This window comes from Bombina bombina, chromosome 3, assembly GCF_027579735.1.
Source record: "Bombina bombina isolate aBomBom1 chromosome 3, aBomBom1.pri, whole genome shotgun sequence".
NCBI lineage: Eukaryota > Metazoa > Chordata > Amphibia > Anura > Bombinatoridae > Bombina > Bombina bombina.
Window position 1 is genome coordinate 1,143,864,340 of NC_069501.1, and position 21,990 is coordinate 1,143,886,329.

General features: G+C 41.7%; 1 protein-coding gene across 2 annotated transcripts in view; it reads right to left on the bottom strand.

The window, feature by feature from the left end:
* Nucleotides 1-21,990, bottom strand: part of PARP4 (poly(ADP-ribose) polymerase family member 4) — a 516,705-nt gene that overhangs the window by 156,664 nt on the left and 338,051 nt on the right. For both annotated transcript variants that reach the window (XM_053708536.1, XM_053708535.1), the window contains exon 30: nucleotides 19,413-19,529. In XM_053708536.1, coding sequence (XP_053564511.1) covers nucleotides 19,413-19,529 — 117 coding nt within the window. The remainder of the gene's footprint in view (nucleotides 1-19,412; nucleotides 19,530-21,990) is intronic.

Here is a 21,990-nt window from a genome sequence, read left to right on the forward strand (position 1 = left end):
CCATTAAACAGACACACTGAAGGGAATCAAGCAGCGGCATATATTTAACCGCAATATTCCCCAACGGATACATTAACAACAGACGGATACACTTCAAGGTACTTTAGAGCACTGTTAAAACAGCACAACCAGCACTACTAGAATATAGTGTACTATCACATATACCCGGCCAATACTGTAAGGTCATATCGTCAAAAAAACCGAGACTAATAACAGTTTACTGCTAAAGTATATGAATGTCAATAATATTGTAACATACCCTTGAAATTAGGCCTCACTTTGGAAATTAGTAAAGTGTAACACTAACACTCAACATATAAGTATCATTTCAAATTTGAAATTATATCATTTTAACTTGAAAATGTATTTTATTTTATGCTTGTCCAATTTTTAGTATCTTTTATAGTAATTTTAGACACCGGTGTCAATAGTACATAAAGTGTATACATTTTAACATATTGTGAAAATAAATTGTTTTTATTTACCAACCAAAGGCATTTTATTTATATTTATATAAGGAGTATATTATTAATAGAAATCTATAATATTAATAGAAATCGACACTATAATAATTTAAACAAAGCAAATAGAATTCACCACGGAACTCACGTAACTAACAATAAACATTGAGATAGTAACACTTCACTACAGGGAATCAGCATTGATTTGCGCCACCTACCATCACCTCAGTAATACATATCACTGCAGCCCTACTGACCCCTTCAATATTAAACATATAAGTGTCAAGCTGCCTCTCCCAGTGTCAAGCCCCAATATAGCTATACAAAAAACATAGTAGCAATATATATATCAAACAGGAATTTCAGTAACACCCTCAGTCATATATACTGCTTACCCCTTCCCTTACAGGGAAAAATGTCAGCCAGTTCTGATATAACAAGTCTCCTCAGAAATAAAAGACTGAACATACCTCAATGCTGCTTGTAGCATGACACCGTTCTCCACACTGAAGATTTCTCTTGCACTACCTTCAGAAGCTCTGTGGGAACCAGAATGGATCTTAGTAACGTCTGCTAAGATCATCAACCTCAGGGCAGAAAAATTTCTTCATTCCTTAATCCATTTCTCCCTAAGGAAAATAGTACTCACCGGTACCATTTTAAAATAAAAAACTTCTTGATTGAAGAATCTAAAACTAACACCTCACTTTGCCTCTTCATATTACTAACACATGCAAAGAGAATGACTGGAGGTGGAGGGAAGGGAGGAGCTATATATACAGCTCTGCTGTGGTGCTCTTTGCCACTTCCTGTTAGCAGGAGGATAAATCCCTCGTCATATCTTGTAGAAGAAATAGGGGTTACAATTTTGGAAAAGTTGCCTTTACAATATGGTGGCAGGATTTCCTATATGGCCTCCACAATGTTGCTGTACAGAAAAACGCTCCATTATATTTGTTGAGAAAAGTTGTGCATATCTTCTACAACAGACTAACCAAAATGAAGGATGATTTGTAATCACAGATAATCAGCTCCTCTTTCTTCTATGTGGCTGCTGGCTTAACTTCTGCTGACTGCAAATGGGTGCTGTTGAATATGGGGAATTTGGAAATAATTGTGCTTTAAACAAAAAATCATAACCACCATAAAAAGGGTGGGCCTCATAGACTCTTGCCAATATGAAAGAAATGAATTTATCAGGTAAGTTCTTACATAAATTATGTTTTCTTTCATGTAATTGGCAAGAGTCCATGAGCTAGTGACGTATGGGATAGTAATACCCAAGATGTGGAACTCCACAGAAAAGTCACTAGAGAGGGAGGGATAAAATAATAACAGCCATTTTCCGCTGAAAAAAATAAATCCACAACCCAAAATATAAGTTTATTCTCATAATGAAAAGAAAAAACTCAAACATAAGCAGAGGAATCAAACAGAAGCAGCTGCCTGAAAAACTTTTCTACCAAAAACTGCTTCCGAAGAAGCAAATACATCAAAATGGTAGAATTTTGTAAATGTATGCAAAGAAGACCAAGTTGCTGCTTTGCAAATCTGATCAACTGAAGCTTCATTCTTAAAAGCCCACGAAGTGGAGACTGATCTAGTAGAGTGAGCTGTAATTCTCTGAGACGGGGCCTGACCCGACTCTAAATAACCCTGATGAATCAAAAGTTTTAACCAAGGAAATGGCAGAAGCCTTCTGACCTTTCCTAGGACCAGAAAAGATAACAAATAGACTAGAAGTCTTCCTGAAATATTTAGTAGCTTCAACATAATATTTCAAAGCTCTTACCACATCCAAAGAATGTAATGATCTCTCCAAAGAATTCTTAGGATAAGGACACAAGGAAGGGACAACAATTTCTCAATTAATGTTGTTAGAATTTACAACCTGAGGAAGAAATTTAAATGAAGTCCGCAAAACTGCCTTATCCTGATGGAAAATCAGAAAAGGAGATTCACAAGAAAGAGCAGATAATTCAGAAACTCTTCTAGCAGAAGAGATGGCCAAAAGGAACAACAATTTCCACGAAAGTAAGTTTAATGTCCAAAGAATGCATAGGCTCAAATGGAGGAGCCTGTAAAGCCTTTAAAACCAAATTAAGACTCCAAGGAGGAGAGATTGATTTCATGACAGGTTTGATATGAACCAAAGCCTGTACAAAACAGTGAATATCAGGAAGCTTAGAAATATTTCTGTGAAAGAAAGAGCAGAGATTTGTCCCTTCAAGGAATTTGCAGTCAAACCCTTATCCAAACCATTCTGAAGAAACTGTAAAATTCTAGGAATTCTAAAAGAATGCCAGGAGAATTTATGAAAAGAATACCATGAAATATAAGTCTTCCAAACTCAATAATAAATCTTCCAAGAAACAGATTTACAAGCCTGTAACATAGTATTAATCACTGAGTCAGAGAAACCTCTATGACTAAGCACTAGGCGTTCAATTTCCATACCTTCAAATTTAATGATTTGAGATCCTGATGGAAAAACGGACCTTGAGACAGAAGGTCTGGCCTTAATGGAAGTGGCCAAGGTTGGCAACTGGACATCCGAACAAGATCCGCATACCAAAACCTGTGAGATCATGCTGGAGCTACCAGCAACACAAACAATTGTTCCATGATGATCTTGGAAATCACTTGTGGAAGAAGAATTAGAGGCGGGAAGATATAAGCAGGTTGGTAACACCAAGGAACTGCTAACGCATCCACCGCTTCCGTCTGAGGATCACTGGACCTGGACAGGTACCTGGGTAGTTTCTTGATCAGATGGAAAGCTATCTGATCTATTTCTGGAAAACCCCACATCTGAACAAACTGAGAAAACATATCTGGATGGAGCGACTACTCCCCGCATGTAAAGTCTGATGGCTGAGATAAACCGCTTCCCAATTGTCTATACCTGGGATATGAACCGCAGAAATTAGCCAGGAGCTGGATTCAGCCCAAACAAGTATCCAATATACTTCTTTCATAGCTGGGGACTGTGAGTCCCACCATGATGATTGACATATGCCACCGTTGTGATATTGTCTGTCTGAAAACAAATGAACGGTTCTCTCTTCAACAGAGGCCAAACCTGAAGAGCCCTGAAAATAGCATGGAGTTCTAAAATATTGATTGGTAACCTTGCCTCTTGAGATTTCCATACCCCTTGTGCTGTCAGAGATCCCTAAACAGCTCCCCAACCTGAAAGACTTGCATCTGTTGTGATCATAGTCCAGTTTAGATGAACAAAAGAGGCCCCTTGAACTATAGAATGGTGATCTAACCACCAAGTCAGAGAGAGTCAAACATTAGGATTTAAGGATATTAATTGTAATATCTTTGTATAATCACTGCACCATTGATTCAGCATACAAAGCTGGAGCGGTCTCATATGAAAACGAGCAAAGAGGATCGCATCCGATGCTGCAATCATGAGACCTAAAGCTTCCATGCACATAGCTACTGAAGGGAATGATTGAGACTGAAGGTTCCGACAAGCAGAAACCAATTTTAATCATCTCTTGTCTGTTAGAGACAGAGTCATGGACACTGAATCTATCTGGAAACCTAAAAAGATGACCCTTGTCTGAGGAATCAAATAACTTTTTGTTAAATTGATCCTCCAACCATGTCTTTGAAGAAACAGCACTAGTTGATATGTGTGAAATTCTGCAGAATGTAAAGACTGAGCTAGTACTAAGATATTGTCCAAATAAGGAAACACCGCAATACCCCGTTCTCTGATTACAGAGAGCAGGGCACCGAGAACCTTTGAAAAGATTCTTGGAGCTGTCGCTAGGCCAAATCGAAGAGCGACAAATTGGTAATGCTTGTCTAGAAAAGAGAATCTCAGAAACTGATAGTGGTCTGTATGAATTGGAATATGAAGATATGCATCCTGTAAGTCTATTGTGGACATATAATGCCCTTGCTGAACAAAAGGCAGAATAGTCATTATAGTTACCATTTTGGCAGTCTTGCATAACTATTCAAAATTTTCAGATCCAGAACTGGCCTGAATGAAATTTCTTTCTTTGGGACAATTAATAGATTTGAATAAAACCCCAGACCCTGTTCCTGAAACGGAACTGGTATGATTACCCCAGAAAACTCCAGTTCTGAAATACACTTCAGAAAAGCCTGAGCCTTTACTGGATTTGCTGGGATGCGTGAGAGAAAAAATCTTCTCACAGGAGGTCTTACTCTGAATCCTATTCGGTACCCTTGAGGATACAATTTTTTAAACCTTGAAGAAGGAATAAAATAAGTACCAGGCCTATTCCATTCCTTAGAAATCATATCAGAACTAGCATCAGGAACTGGAAAAACCAATTGGAGTAACCACATGAGGTTTATAAACAGAATTTAAACGTTTACTAGTTTTAGTATCAAGAGGACTAGTTTCCTTAATATCCAATGTAATCAACACCTCTTTTAACAAGGAAAGAATATACTCCATTTTAAATAAATAAGTAGATTTATCAATATCTGAGGAAGGATCTTCTGAATCATATAGACCCTCATCAGAGGAGGATAATTCAGTATGTTGTCGGTCATTTTAAATTTCATCAACTTTATGAGAAGTTTTAAAAGACCTTTTACGTTTATTAGAAGGCGGGATAGCAGACAAAGCCTTCTGAATCGCATCAGCAATAAAATCTTTTATATTCACAGGGATATCATGTACATTAGATGTTGAAGGAACAACAGGCATTGTACTATTAATGATGGATACATTCTCTGCATGTAAAAGCTTATCATGACAACTATTACATACCACAGCTGGAGATATAATCTCAACAAATTTACAACAGATACACTTAGCTTTGGTAGAACTGTTATCAGGCAGCAGGGTTCCAACAGTGGTTTCTGAGACAGGATCAGATTGAGACATCTTGCAAATGTAAGACAAAAAACAACATAGAAAGCAAAATGATAAATTTCCTTATATGGCAGTTTCAGGAATGGGAAAAAAATGCAAACAGCATAGCCCTCTGACATATAAAAAGGCAAGAGGCATATAGGAATGGGGTTTTAAATAATGAAATTATTTGGCGCCAAGTATGACGTACAACGCAAAATGACATTTTTTGGCGCTAACAACATCTGGAAATGACACACTCGCGTCTTTGCAGACGCAACCTTGTGCAAGGAAACTCTGCGTCAACTAAGACGCTGAAAATGACGCAATAAACATCAGCATTTTGCGACCTTGCGAGCCTAATTTCGCCCGCGAAAATTTAATGAAAAAGCAGTCAATTTGAAAAAAGACTATACCCTAGGTAAGAAAAATATTTTCCTAAATATGTTTTTTCCCAAATATGAAACTGATAGTCTGCAAAAGGAAATATACATAAACCTGACTCATGGCAAATATAAGTACAATACATATATTTAGAACTTTATATTAATACATAAAGTGCCAAACCATAGCTAAGAGTGTCAAGTAATGAAAAACATACTTACCAAAAGACACCCATCCACATATAGCAGATAGCCAAACCAGTACTGAAACGGTTATCAGTAGAGGTAATGGAATATGAGAGTATATCGTCAATCTGAAAAAGGGAGGTAGGAGATGAATCTCTACGACCAATAACAGAGAACCTATGAAAAAGATTTCCAGCAAGGGAAACCATAGAATTCAATAGATGATACTCTGTTCACATCCCTCTGACATTCACTGTACTCTGAGAGGAATCGGGCTTCAAAATGCAGAGAAGCGCATATCAACATAGAAAATCAAGCACAAACTTACTTCACCACCTCCATAGGAGGCAAAGTTTGTAAAACTGAATTGTGGGTGTGGTGAGGGGTGTATTTATAGACATTTTGAGGTTTGCAAAACTTTGCCCCTTCTGGTAGGATTGTATATCCTATACGTCACTAGCTCATGGACTCTTGCCAATTACATGAAAGAAAAGGAGATTTGACCCTAAAATTAATCAGAGGGAATTGAGCATCATTTAAAAAAAGTGTGCAATGCAAGGAGGAGAGTGAAGAAAATATATAATTCTGTCTATCTCTAACACTCTCATGAAATCATATCTAAACCCCATGAAGGCAAAGTCGGGGAAAAAGCCAATGCTGTTTACAATGACAATTGATTGAATTTAGAAAAAAACATGGAATCCTTGAATACTTGGAATAACTGTTTAAATTAAGCTTTGTGATAACAGACCCATGAAGCTTTTTACCATATATATTAGTTATCAGGATTGCAGAAATAATCAATTTATTAAATACTAGTACTAAAGCCCGTGTACACGGCCCATTTTTTGCAGTACAGCGGTCCCACCCCTTGCTCTCACCCCCTCTCTATTGCTCTCTCTCCCCCTCTCTTTTGCTTTCTCTCCCCCCTCTCCTTTGCACTCTACCCTCTTTTGCTCTCTCTCTCCCCTCTTTGGCTCTCTCTGCCCCCTCTTTTGTTCTCTCCCCCCTCTTTGGCTCTCTCTCCCCCCTCTTTGGCTCTCTCTCCCCCCTCTTTGGCTCTCTCTGAACCCTCTTTGGCTCTCTCTGCCCCCTCTTTGGCTCTCTCTCCCCCCTCTTTGGCTCTCTCTCCCCCCTCTTTGGCTCTCTCTCCCCCCTCTTTTGTTCTCTCTGCCCCCTCTTTTGCTCTCTCTCTCCCCTTTTTGGCTCTCTCCCCCCTTTCTTTTGCTCTCTCTGCCCCCTCTTTTGTTCTCTCCCCCCTCTTTTGCTCTCTCTCTCCCCTCTTTGGCTCTCTCCCCCCTTTCTTTTGCTCTCTCTCCCCCCTCTTTGGCTCTCTCTCCCCCCCTCTTTGGCTCTCTCTGCCCCCTCTTTGGCTCTCTCTGCCCCCTCTTTGGTTCTCTCTGCCCCCTCTTTGGCTCTCTCCCCCCTCTTTGGCTCTCTCTCCCCTCTTTGGCTCTCTCTCCCCTCTTTGGCTCTCTCTCCCCCCTCTTTGGCTCTCTCTGCCCCCTCTTTTGTTCTCTCCCCCCTCTTTTGCTCTCTCTCTCCCCTCTTTGGCTCTCCCCCCCTTTCTTTTGCTCTCTCTGACCCCTTTTTTGTTCTCTCCCCCCTCTTTGGCTCTATCTCCCCCCTCTTTGGCTCTCCCCCCCCCCCTCTTTGGCTCTCTCACCCCTTTCTTTTGCTCTCTCTGTCCCCTCTTTTGTTCTCTCCCCCCTCTTTGGCTCTCTCTCCCCCCTCTTTGGCTCTCTCTCCCCCCTCTTTGGCTCTCTCTCCCCCCTCATTGGCTCTCTCTGCTCCCTCATTGGCTCTCTCTCCTCCCCCCCATCTTTGGCTCTCCCCCCTCTATTTGTCTCTCTCTCCCCCCTCTTTGGCTCTCTCTCGCCCCTCTTTTGTTCTCTCCCCGCTCTATTTGGCTCTCTCCCCCATATATTTGGCTCTCTCCCCCATATATTTGGCTCTCTCCCCCATATATTTGGCTCTCTCCCCCCTTCTTTGGCCCTTCTCCCCCCTTCTTTGGCTCTCTCTCCCCCCCTCTTTGGCTCTCTCTGCCCCCTCTTTTGTTCTCCCCCCCCCCCCTTTGGCTCTCTTCCCCCCTTTCTTTTGCTCTCTCTGCCCCCTCTTTTGTTCTCTCCCCCCTCTTTGGCTCTCTCTCCCCCCCTCTTTGGCTCTCTCTGCCCCCTCTTTTGTTCTCTCCCCCCCCCCCTCTTTGGCTCTCTCCCCCCTTTCTTTTGCTCTCTCTGCCCCCTCTTTTGTTCTCTCCCCCCTCTTTGGCTCTCTCTCCCCCCTCTTTGGCTCTCTCTGCCCCCTCATTGGCTCTCTCTCCCCCCTCTTTTGTTATCTCCCCCCTCTTTTGCTCTCCCCCCCCCCCTCTTTGGCTCTCTCTCTCCACTCTTTGGCTCTCTCTGCCCCTCTTTTGTTCTCTCCCCTCTCTATTTGGCTCTCTCTGCCCCCTCTTTTGTTCTCTCCCCCCCCTCTTTGGCTGTCTCTGCCCCCTCTTTTGTTCTCTCTCCCCTCTATTTGGCTCTCTCTGCCCCTTCTTTTGTTCTCTCCCCCCTCTATTTGGCTCTCTCCCCCCTTCTTTGGGCCTTCTAGCCCCCTCTCTTGCTCCCTCTCTTGCCACGCTCCCATCGCGGCACCCCACCCGACCACGCCCCCTCACGGAGACACCCGCCCGGCCACGCCCATCTCTCTGCCCCCTCTTTTGTTCTCTCCCCCCTCTATTTGGCTCTCTCTCCCCCCCTCTTTGGCTCTTTCTGCCCCCTCTTTTGTTCTCTCCCCCCCCCCTCTTTGGCTCTCTCCCCCCTTTCTTTTGCTCTCTCTGCCCCGTCTTTTGTTCTCTCCCCCCTCTTTGGCTCTCTCTCCCCCCTCTTTGGCTCTCTCTGCCCCCTCATTGGCTCTCTCTGCCCCCTGTTTGGCTCTCTCTCCCCCCTCTTTTGTTATCTCCCCCCTCTTTTGCTCTCTCCCCCCCTCTTTGGCTCTCTCTCTCCACTCTTTGGCTCTCTCTGCCCCTCTTTTGTTCTCTCCCCTCTCTATTTGGCTCTCTCTGCCCCCTCTTTTGTTCTCTCTCCCCTCTATTTGGCTCTCTCTGCCCCTTCTTTTGTTCTCTCCCCCCTCTATTTGGCTCTCTCCCCCCTTCTTTGGGCCTTCTAGCCCCCTCTCTTGCTCCTTCTCTTGCCACGCTCCCATCGCGGCACCCCACCCGACCACGCCCCCTCACGGAGACACCCGCCCGGCCACGCCCATCGCGGTGATACCCACCCGGCCACGCCCCCATCGCGGCACTCCGCCCGGCCACGCCCATCGCAGTGACATCCGCCGGCCACGCCCCTCGCCGCAACCCGGTCACGCCCATCGCCGCAACCCGGCCACGCCCCCTGACACTCCGCTGCTGAGTGTCAGGATCCAAATGGCCAGGTATGTTTGTCACGTGCAGTCTCTACTGCGCATGACTGCATCTGACAAACATACTTGGCCATTTATTATATAGGATAGCTGCTAGCACCAATACAGGTGGCAAAATGTGACGGCTTTGCAATGGCATACAAGCAGCTACAGCAAGGTACAATGCAAAAAAAGAACATTGACCTAATATTACGGCATAATGAAAATTGAAGAATTTAACAGAATAATAATAAAAAATATTCAAAGATTTACACAAATTCTAATATGGCTTCCGCACCATGAAGCTTATCCCCTTCTCTTGAACAAATGTGAATATAGATGATAGCAGAAACGTACTCAGTAAGTTCAACATCTATACCAAAGCAGTTGGGGAGAATAATCACTTTGAATATTGTCAAACCGTCTATTAAACAAATATGGCTGCCAGGCCATGTGACATATACCCTTTATATTACACACAACAGAGCACACTACAGTTGTGAATTAATGTAGCAAATTTGAAGCATTTTAATTAAGCTGTTTTTGTTTTCTGTTTAAAGGGATATGAAACACAATTTTTTTCTTTCATGATTCATATAGAGCATGCAATGAGAAGTAGCACAATATCAGTGTATACCAGCATTCCTGATTTTAAGAGATTTCAATAAGACGTTTAGCTTTTATGACTACTGAAACAAAATGGGCAAAGGTGGAAAAAAAATAATTGTGATTTTCATATAATCCAATATGGCTTTCACCAATTAACTCCTCATGAACAACTGTGAATATAGGTCACAACATAAGGTTATACAACAAATTTCTCAGCTCTAACATAAGCGGTTGCACAGAAAACAAATTCTCAAAATTTTGACATAAACTAAGATGGCTGCCAGACCATGTGACATATAGCTTTTGTATTACACAGAGCAGTGTGAACAACTGTAAGGAAAAAACAGAATTTATGTTTACCTGATAAATTACTTTCTCCAACGGTGTGTCCGGTCCACGGCGTCATCCTTACTTGTGGGATATTCTCTTCCCCAACAGGAAATGGCAAAGAGCCCAGCAAAGCTGGTCACATGATCCCTCCTAGGCTCCGCCTACCCCAGTCATTCGACCGACGTTAAGGAGGAATATTTGCATAGGAGAAACCATATGGTACCGTGGTGACTGTAGTTAAAGAAAATAAATTATCAGACCTGATTAAAAAAACCAGGGCGGGCCGTGGACCGGACACACCGTTGGAGAAAGTAATTTATCAGGTAAACATAAATTCTGTTTTCTCCAACATAGGTGTGTCCGGTCCACGGCGTCATCCTTACTTGTGGGAACCAATACCAAAGCTTTAGGACACGGATGAAGGGAGGGAGCAAATCAGGTCACCTAAATGGAAGGCACCACGGCTTGCAAAACCTTTCTCCCAAAAATAGCCTCAGAAGAAGCAAAAGTATCAAACTTGTAAAATTTGGTAAAAGTGTGCAGTGAAGACCAAGTCGCTGCCCTACATATCTGATCAACAGAAGCCTCGTTCTTGAAGGCCCATGTGGAAGCCACAGCCCTAGTGGAATGAGCCGTGATTCTTTCGGGAGGCTGCCGTCCGGCAGTCTCGTAAGCCAATCTGATGATGCTTTTAATCCAAAAAGAGAGAGAGGTAGAAGTTGCTTTTTGACCTCTCCTTTTACCGGAATAAACAACAAACAAGGAAGATGTTTGTCTAAAATCCTTTGTAGCATCTAAATAGAATTTTAGAGCGCGAACAACATCCAGATTGTGCAACAAACGTTCCTTCTTTGACACTGGTTTCGGACACAGAGAAGGTACGATAATCTCCTGGTTAATGTTTTTGTTAGAAACAACTTTTGGAAGAAAACCAGGTTTAGTACGTAAAACCACCTTATCTGCATGGAACACCAGATAAGGAGGAGAACACTGCAGAGCAGATAATTCTGAAACTCTTCTAGCAGAAGAAATCGCAACTAAAAACAAAACTTTCCAAGATAATAACTTAATATCAACGGAATGTAAGGGTTCAAACGGAACCCCCTGAAGAACTGAAAGAACTAAGTTGAGACTCCAAGGAGGAGTCAAAGGTTTGTAAACAGGCTTAATTCTAACCAGAGCCTGAACAAAGGCTTGAACATCTGGCACAGCTGCCAGCTTTTTGTGAAGTAACACAGACAAGGCAGAAATCTGTCCCTTCAGGGAACTAGCAGATAATCCTTTTTCCAATCCTTCTTGAAGGAAGGATAGAATCTTAGGAATCTTAACCTTGTCCCAAGGGAATCCTTTAGATTCACACCAACAGATATATTTTTTCCAAATTTTGTGGTAAATCTTTCTAGTTACAGGCTTTCTGGCCTGAACAAGAGTATCGATAACAGAATCTGAGAACCCTCGCTTCGATAAGATCAAGCGTTCAATCTCCAAGCAGTCAGCTGGAGTGAAACCAGGTTCGGATGTTCGAACGGACCCTGAACAAGAAGGTCTCGTCTCAAAGGTAGCTTCCAAGGTGGAGCCGATGACATATTCACCAGATCTGCATACCAAGTCCTGCGTGGCCACGCAGGAGCTATCAAGATCACCGACGCCCTCTCCTGATTGATCCTGGCTACCAGCCTGGGGATGAGAGGAAACGGCGGGAACACATAAGCTAGTTTGAAGGTCCAAGGTGCTACTAGTGCATCCACTAGAGCCGCCTTGGGATCCCTGGATCTGGACCCGTAGCAAGGAACTTTGAAGTTCTGACGAGAGGCCATCAGATCCATGTCTGGAATGCCCCACAGCTGAGTGACTTGGGCAAAGATTTCCGGATGGAGTTCCCACTCCCCCGGATGCAATGTCTGACGACTCAGAAAATCCGCTTCCCAATTTTCCACTCCTGGGATGTGGATAGCAGACAGGTGGCAGGAGTGAGACTCCGCCCATAGAATGATTTTGGTCACTTCTTCCATCGCTAGGGAACTCCTTGTTCCCCCCTGATGGTTGATGTACGCAACAGTTGTCATGTTGTCTGATTGAAACCGTATGAACTTGGCCCTCGCTAGCTGAGGCCAAGCCTTGAGAGCATTGAATATCGCTCTCAGTTCCAGAATATTTATCGGTAGAAGAGATTCTTCCCGAGACCAAAGACCCTGAGCTTTCAGGGATCCCCAGACCGCGCCCCAGCCCATCAGACTGGCGTCGGTCGTGACGATGACCCACTCCGGTCTGCGGAATGTCATCCCTTGTGACAGGTTGTCCAGGGACAGCCACCAACGGAGTGAGTCTCTGGTCCTCTGATTTACTTGTATCTTCGGAGACAAGTCTGTATAGTCCCCATTCCACTGACTGAGCATGCACAGTTGTAATGGTCTTAGATGAATGCGCGCAAAAGGAACTATGTCCATTGCCGCTACCATCAAACCGATCACTTCCATGCACTGCGCTATGGAAGGAAGAGGAACGGAATGAAGTATCCGACAAGAGTCTAGAAGTTTCGTTTTTCTAGCCTCTGTCAGAAAAATCCTCATTTCTAAGGAGTCTATTATTGTTCCCAAGAAGGGAACCCTTGTTGACGGAGATAGAGAACTCTTTTCCACGTTCACTTTCCATCCGTGAGATCTGAGAAAGGCCAGGACAATGTCCGTGTGAGCCTTTGCTTGAGGAAGGGACGACGCTTGAATCAGAATGTCGTCCAAGTAAGGTACTACAGCAATGCCCCTTGGTCTTAGCACAGCTAGAAGGGACCCTAGTACCTTTGTGAAAATCCTTGGAGCAGTGGCTAATCCGAAAGGAAGCGCCACGAACTGGTAATGCTTGTCCAGGAATGCGAACCTTAGGAACCGATGATGTTCCTTGTGGATAGGAATATGTAGATACGCATCCTTTAAATCCACCGTGGTCATGAATTGACCTTCCTGGATGGAAGGAAGAATAGTTCGAATGGTTTCCATCTTGAACGATGGAACCTTGAGAAACTTGTTTAAGATCTTGAGATCTAAGATTGGTCTGAACGTTCCCTCTTTTTTGGGAACTATGAACAGATTGGAGTAAAACCCCATCCCTTGTTCTCTTAATGGAACAGGATGAATCACTCCCATTTTTAACAGGTCTTCTACACAATGTAAGAATGCCTGTCTTTTTATGTGGTCTGAAGACAACTGAGACCTGTGGAACCTCCCCCTTGGGGGAAGCCCCTTGAATTCCAGAAGATAACCTTGGGAGACTATTTCTAGCGCCCAAGGATCCAGAACATCTCTTGCCCAAGCCTGAGCGAAGAGAGAGAGTCTGCCCCCCACCAGATCCGGTCCCGGATCGGGGGCCAACATTTCATGCTGTCTTGGTAGCAGTGGCAGGTTTCTTGGCCTGCTTTCCCTTGTTCCAGCCTTGCATTGGTCTCCAAGCTGGCTTGGCTTGAGAAGTATTACCCTCTTGCTTAGAGGACGTAGCACTTTGGGCTGGTCCGTTTCTACGAAAGGGACGAAAATTAGGTTTATTTTTTGCCTTGAAAGGCCGATCCTGAGGAAGGGCGTGGCCCTTACCCCCAGTGATATCAGAGATAATCTCTTTCAAGTCAGGGCCAAACAGCGTTTTCCCCTTGAAAGGAATGTTAAGTAGCTTGTTCTTGGAAGACGCATCAGCTGACCAAGATTTCAACCAAAGCGCTCTGCGCGCCACAATAGCAAACCCTGAATTCTTAGCCGCTAACCTAGCCAATTGCAAAGTGGCGTCTAGGGTGAAAGAATTAGCCAATTTGAGAGCATTGATTCTGTCCATAATCTCCTCATAAGGGGGAGAATCACTATCGACCGCCTTTATCAGCTCATCGAACCAGAAACATGCGGCTGTAGCTACAGGGACAATGCATGAAATAGGTTGTAGAAGGTAACCCTGCTGAACAAACATCTTTTTAAGTAAACCATCTAATTTTTTATCCATAGGATCTTTGAAAGCACAACTATCCTCTATGGGTATAGTGGTGCGTTTGTTTAAAGTGGAAACCGCTCCCTCGACCTTGGGGACTGTCTGCCATAAGTCCTTTCTGGGGTCGACCATAGGAAACAATTTTTTAAATATGGGGGGAGGGACGAAAGGAATACCGGGCCTTTCCCATTCTTTATTAACAATGTCCGCCACCCGCTTGGGTATAGGAAAAGCTTCTGGGAGTCCCGGGACCTCTAGGAACTTGTCCATTTTACATAGTTTCTCTGGGATGACCAACTTGTCACAATCATCCAGAGTGGATAATACCTCCTTGAGCAGAATGCGGAGATGTTCCAACTTAAATTTAAACGTAATCACATCAGGTTCAACTTGTTGAGAAATGTTCCCTGAATCAGTAATTTCTCCCTCAGACAAAACCTCCCTGGCCCCATCAGACTGGGTTAGGGGCCCTTCAGAACCATTATTATCAGCGTCGTCATGCTCTTCAGTATCTAAAACAGAGCAGTCACGCTTACGCTGGTAAGTGTTCATTTTGGCTAAAATGTTTTTGACAGAATTATCCATTACAGCCGTTAATTGTTGCATAGTAAGGAGTATTGGCGCGCTAGATGTACTAGGGGCCTCCTGAGTGGGCAAGACTCGTGTAGACGAAGGAGGGAATGATGCAGTACCATGCTTACTCCCCTCACTTGAGGAATCATCTTGGGCATCATTGTCATTGTCACATAAATCACATTTATTTAAATGAATAGGAATTCTGGCTTCCCCACATTCAGAACACAGTCTATCTGGTAGTTCAGACATGTTAAACAGGCATTAACTTGATAACAAAGTACAAAAAACGTTTTAAAATAAAACCGTTACTGTCACTTTAAATTTTAAACTGAACACACTTTATTACTGCAATTGCGAAAAAACATGAAGGAATTGTTCAAAATTCACCAAATTTTCACCACAGTGTCTTAAAGCCTTAAAAGTATTGCACACCAAATTTGGAAGCTTTAACCCTTAAAATAACGGAACCGGAGCCGTTTTTAACTTTAACCCCTTTACAGTCCCTGGTATCTGCTTTGCTGAGACCCAACCAAGCCCAAAGGGGAATACGATACCAAATGACGCCTTCAGAAAGTCTTTTCTAAGTATCAGAGCTCCTCTCACATGCGACTGCATGTCATGCCTCTCAAAAACAAGTGCGCAACACCGGCGCGAAAATGAGGCTCTGCCTATGATTTGGGAAAGCCCCTAAATAATAAGGAGTCTAAAACAGTGCCTGCCGATATTATTATATCAAAATACCCAGATAAAATGATTCCTCAAGGCTAAATATGTGTTAATAATGAATCGATTTAGCCCAGAAAAAGTCTACAGTCTTAATAAGCCCTTGTGAAGCCCTTATTTACGATCTTTATAAACATGGCTTACCGGATCCCATAGGGAAAATGACAGCTTCCAGCATTACATCGTCTTGTTAGAATGTGTCATACCTCAAGCAGCAAGAGACTGCTCACTGTTCCCCCAACTGAAGTTAATTGCTCTCAACAGTCCTGTGTGGAACAGCCATGGATTTTAGTGACGGTTGCTAAAATCATTTTCCTCATACAAACAGAAATCTTCATCTCTTTTCTGTTTCTGAGTAAATAGTACATACCAGCACTATTTTAAAATAACAAACTCTTGATTGAATAATAAAAACTACAGTTAAACACTAAAAAACTCTAAGCCATCTCCGTGGAGATGTTGCCTGTACAACGGCAAAGAGAATGACTAGGGTAGGCGGAGCCTAGGAGGGATCATGTGACCAGCTTTGCTGGGCTCTTTGCCATTTCCTGTTGGGGAAGAGAATATCCCACAAGTAAGGATGACGCCGTGGACCGGACACACCTATGTTGGAGAAAGGGGTTGTGTTGTGTGGGAGCTAGAGGATGTTAATTGGCAATAATCAGATAGTAAAAAAAAATCTGATGTATAGAAAAGAATATTTAATTTTTAAAATCAAAGAAGTGTATATGACAAATAAAATAATTGTCAGAATATGTGTAAAAAATGTTATGGCCACAACTATAAAACAAATTTGATACAAGAAAATACATACACAGTACACATAAAAACGAGCTGCAGTTTAAAATGTAATTGAACAAATAATAAGTGAAATTATAGCATAACTCTGTGACATCTGTGACTCAAAACCGTGACATCTGTGACTCAAAACCGTTAAAATGAAAAAGTGTTGAGGTTGGTATATTCTATCTTAGTAATTCTATATTACCGTTCCATACATAGGCAGCTCACTAGGATGGAAATAAAAAAAAGAGGACTGATTTAAATCTAATATCAGCCGCTTATAGCGCTTAAACACTTTGCTTGACTTTGAATAAGGTTAATATAAATGAATAAAATACAATTTTGCTAATAGGCAGAGTGGTGGACAAAAGCTTTATACAATTTATATAATTCCTTTAGGACAGTCAGAAAGCCTTCTCTGCTGAATCGCAGTATAAGTAATTATAATCCAAGTGGTAAAAGAGTCTAGTAGCTGACCGGCCAGTAATTCAATGTTAATTTCACAACAACACAATCATATACACTTCTTTGGTTTTACGTATTTCAAATGAATTAAATATTCTTTTCTATACATCTGATTTTTTACTATCTGATTATTGCCAATTAACATTCTCTAGCTCCCACCAGAGTGCCACTCAACACAACCCCTTTCATATAGGTGGCGAGAGTCCACGAATTGTTACATATGGGATATACATTCCTACCAGGAGGAGGCAAAGTTTCTCAAACCTCAAGAACCTATAAATACCTCACTCATATCTCAGTTTAAAATTTGCCTCCTTTTGAGGTGGTTATGATGTGCTTCAATGACAGGTGCTTCAGTGCATTTTGTTTTCCCTCAGAGTACTATGCTTGTAAGTAAGGGAGTTTTTGCCTATGGTTAACATGTTCTTACCTCTGTGAAAACCTTTATTAATGGGCCTCCTGTAAATCGGTCGCATAGATTCATCTCTTGTCTCCGTTTACAGTTCTACAAACTCATTTCTATACCTCTGCTGATAGGTTTCAGCACTAGTTTGGCTTGTCTACGTTCAGTGGACGAGCGTCTGCCAGTGTTACGGTAACTATATTTTATTTATAATCAAGAAAATTACGGGGGGGACGCAGTCGCAATATGACTGTGTAAATAATTAACCGGCACAATAGCCTCAGTATACGTTAAAGACAACGTGGTGCAGATCCTTATATAAGTATGACATGGAATACAAGAGAAAGAACTTCAGGAGTGTAATCCTGCATTATAAAGACAGGGGTTTGATGCGCGTTTCACCTGCTCGTCTGTACTTCAGACCGGGCTTCGTCAGGGCGGTATTCAGCTGTCATCATTACATCCTAATTTATAGGAGAAGGTACTAGCGCCTCTGCTGGAAGGTGAAATAGTAGCACACTGCATATATACTAAACAAAAGTTTCTTTGTTACTCATCCAGGATTAAGTACATAATAGAAACTGTGTATATCAAAATGTTACTTATACTAGGTGCAAGATACAGAAGATAAAATATATATTTTATTTATGACACATAGCTATTTTTGGGCACTTTTTTAAAAGAAAAGGTTATTGCTTTATATTTTTATCTTGCAGCCCAGGGACAGTAATTTCTCCGCTTATAGGATATTCTTATTGCGCATATAGAGGATTGGTAGAACATATGGCTATTCTGCTATTTTTTTAGAAGCCGTTATTTTAAGATACTTACAATTCAAGGTTTGGAAATCTTATATTTTTTGGCGTTCCACTCATAATTTTTCTTGGCATACATTTAAAATTCCTAGAATTCTTCAGTTTCTTCAAGATGGTTTAGATAAGGACTTATCTGCCAGTACTTTGAAAGGACAGATTTCTGCTCTTTCTGTTTTGTTTCACCTAAAGATTGGTCATCCTCCAGACATTCATTGTTCTGTTCAGGCTTTGTCTAAAATAAAACCTGTAATTAAATCTATTTCTCCTTTATGGGTTGTTTTTTCCTGTTCCTTTTTTATAGCTTTTTCTTACTCCTTTTTTACATCTCACTTCTTGTCTATACGTTAAAACTGAGATATGAGTGAGGTGGGTGGGGTATTTATAGGCTTTTGAGGTTTGGGAAACTTTGCCTCCTCCTGGTAGGAATGTATATCCAATATGTAACAAAACATGGACTCTCGCCACCATGAAAGAAATGAATTTGTCAGGTAAGTTCTTACATAAATTATGTTTATCTCTGCTACTGTATACAACCGTGTGTGAGAGTATCACGGTATACCTTCTGAGTGTGCTTAGAGGATAAGATAGGAGTCGCAGATACATTTGTTTTGTTTTTTTCAAGTGTGAACAACTGTGGTAGATGACCTTGTCAGGAGCACATGCAAAATTGCATGTCATTCCACTCAGTGGTTTTAGAGAAAATAACCTTTTGAAGATTTTCGTACTATACGTAGTTAAAGTTTTATGGGTAATGAAAAACTAGAGGAATAATGATTAAAATATAAATACATCTAAAAATAACAATAGATTGTCCAGCAACTACGTTGCTTGGCCACCTAAATACGGTTGTAAAAATCAATACAGGTGGCCAAGCAAGACAGGTTTGCAACAGCATATTAGCAGCTACAGCAGGTAGAGAACAAAAAAAAAATATATATATAAATTGATGTCAGTTTATGGCAAAAAGTCAATTCAAGAATTTAAAAGAAGTATATGGGGAAAGGGATTTAGTGCAGCCTCGCTATCAGACCTCCAGGTGTTAGCGTGCTTGTGGCTTTTACTCGAGCAATACCTATTACAACTTTCTACTTGTAATATGACCACAAGAATGAGAGCGCTATTAATTTTACTTGAGCGGAGGTTATTGACCCTGAATAACTTCTAGTGTAATCCTTTTTAATCCTCTAGATTCATTCCATCCTTATGCCCCATACCCTCCCTGTCCCCTTTAGCAATACATTCATTACTCAATGGTTGCCTTAGGAATCCATCATTTTAATGTACAAACGCAGAAATACTAATTCTAGTGCATTTTATTTGGGGCGTTGTCAGTTCAATGTCCAGTTAATTCCAACATTCCAAAAAGAAAAAGGGTGAATTTTCCTAACTTACACAATAAACATGTTGTATATATATTTTGCAGGTTATTGATATCAAATAACATAATTTTTATGCCAGCTGATATAATATAAAACATTTACTTACAAATACAAGATCATCACTGCTGGTCTCCCATTCCATGTATGGCAAAAAGTCAATATTTTCTGCAGAGATAATTTCTGCAACATTTACTTCTTGGCTGTGCAAGCTTTCCTGGGAATCCTGAATATAAAGGAAGATATTTGTTTTACATTTGTGCTTTGTGGTAAGATTTTATATCAAACAGCAAATTTAAATAAGCACCTAGAGAAAAATGGCCTCATATTGGTCTAGTCAAAATGAAACTTTCATGATTCAGATCATTTATCATCAAATTTGCTTTGTTCTCTTGGAATTCTTTGTTAAAAAGCTAAACCTAGAAAAACTCATATGCTAATTTCTAATCCCTTGAAGGCCGCTTCTTATCTCAGTGCATTTTGACAGTTTTTTTAAAAAAACTAGAAAGAACTAATTCATGTGTGCCATTTATATATAACATTGTGCTCACTCCTGTGGAGTTACCTAGAAGTCAGCACTGATTGGCTAAAATGCAAGTCTGTCAAAAAAACTGAAATAGGGGGGCAGTCTGCAGAGGCTTAGATACAAGGTAATCACAAAGGTAACAAGTATATTAAAGGGACAGTCAACACCAGAATTTTTATTGTTTTAAAAGATAGATAATCCCTTTATTACCCATTCCCTAGTTTTGCATAACCAACGCAGTTATAATAATATACTTTTTACCTCTGTGAATATCTTGTATCTAAGCCTCTGCAAACTGCCCCTTTATTTCAGTTCTTTTGACAGACTTGCAGTTTAGCCAATCAGTGCCTGCTCTCAGATAACTTCACGTGCATGAGCACAGTGTTATCTATATGAAACACATGAACTAACACCCTCTAGTGGTGAAAAACTGCATTATGAAAAGTGGTGGCCTTCAAGGTCTAAGAAATTAGCATATGAACCCCCTAGGTTTAGCTTTCAACTAAGAATACCAAGAGAACAAAGCAAAATGGGTGATAAAAGTAAATTGGAAAATTGTTTAAAATTACATGCCCTTTCTGAATCATGAAAGTTTATTTTGGCCTAGACTGTCCCTTTAATAGAACCATGTTGGTTATGCAAAACTGGGAAATGGGTAATAAAGGGATTATCTATCTTTTTAAACAATACAAATTCTGGAGTAGACTGTCCCCTTAATCATGTTTTACAAACTAAATTTACAGAATATTGATAAAAGTAATTTATAGGGAGGCTTCCGGGCAGCGACCAAGATGGTCGACTTACTTTAGTGCTCTGAGGACTCACTGATGAATCCGCTGCTTATTACTGTATATTTACTCAATCCACATTCAATTTATGTTTGATCTGGAATAATATATTTTTTCTGAGCAAAGTGATCTGACAAGAAGCCTAATACTCGTGTGCTAAGGTACCGGAACGGCAGGTCTGCAGTGGCAACGTATATGGGTCTGAGGCCTTTGCCTAACCCCCCCCCCCCCAGTTTACCCGGGTATAACAGCCGTTTTGAGCTGTGGAACTGAGGGAAGTCGCAATCGTAAGAATTGGAGCAGAAGCAGCTTCTAATATATAATTTTACATTCTGAGCACAACCATCTAAAAAGCGATGAAGGTCTGCTATGGAAACAGTAATGGCCGCTATTGATCTGTGGGAAATGGAGATGCAGTCTCACATCCGGAGACATTTTGAGGAGTTAGAACAAGAGCTGTGTAAGGTCCTACAGTTACCGATACCCCCAGAGCCCCTACAGAGATCTGGGACACTGAGCACGGTCGGCATCGGAAATGGATTGTTGGCTAGCGTGACACCGGGGACCTCTTCAGGACCAAGTGCAGAAGGCTGAGGCCCGGAATTACCCAATCAAATATGTAACCGAATTAACACTGATGGAGCCGCTCACGGACCAGCAGCGGTGCATCTGTGAGGAGCGCAGACTGCAGGTGGGTTGGCGATGCTTAACTACCAAAAATATTGGACGGAATATAATCTTACCCCCTTTGTGGAAGGGCGAAAGGGTGAGAGATCTGTACATCAGGGACCCAGTGTCCCCCATTGTTGGCCTAGAAGCGCAGCCAGCCAGAAATCTTCTGAAAATGGATCCGCTAGATGAGGCATCTGTGCGAACAGAACTTTCAGCATCTGGAAACCCCCAATGCAGGAGAAGTGCTTCTAATTCACAAAACTTTCAGAGAGCAGGAGTAGGTTAAGCAGTCCAATTCTATATTCTGCCCGTAAGCAAGCTGTTTATGTGTATTCCATGGGACTTTTGCATGACAACATAATTTGTTAGATTTTGAAGATCCCTAGCCAGCTTAAGATGCGAACATTGCAGTCACTGCTTACACCTTAATTCATGAGGGTTTGCCGGACAATATTGTTATTCTGCTCACAAAGTTTAAAACTGATATTTGCAGCTCATATACCCAGCTAGCTCTTTAGGGGGCTCCTAAGATTGAAATTACCAGTATAGGGGATGATGGGATGTAATTTCACCTGCGCTCCTTATTGTGTTTTTACTAAGTGGGGCAGATCTCTCTCATTCTGCATTTGAGCATTTGCCTCTTTAGCACTTTTGATATGTATGTATAGCTAGGTTTAACTTGTTTTAATTTAAAACTGATT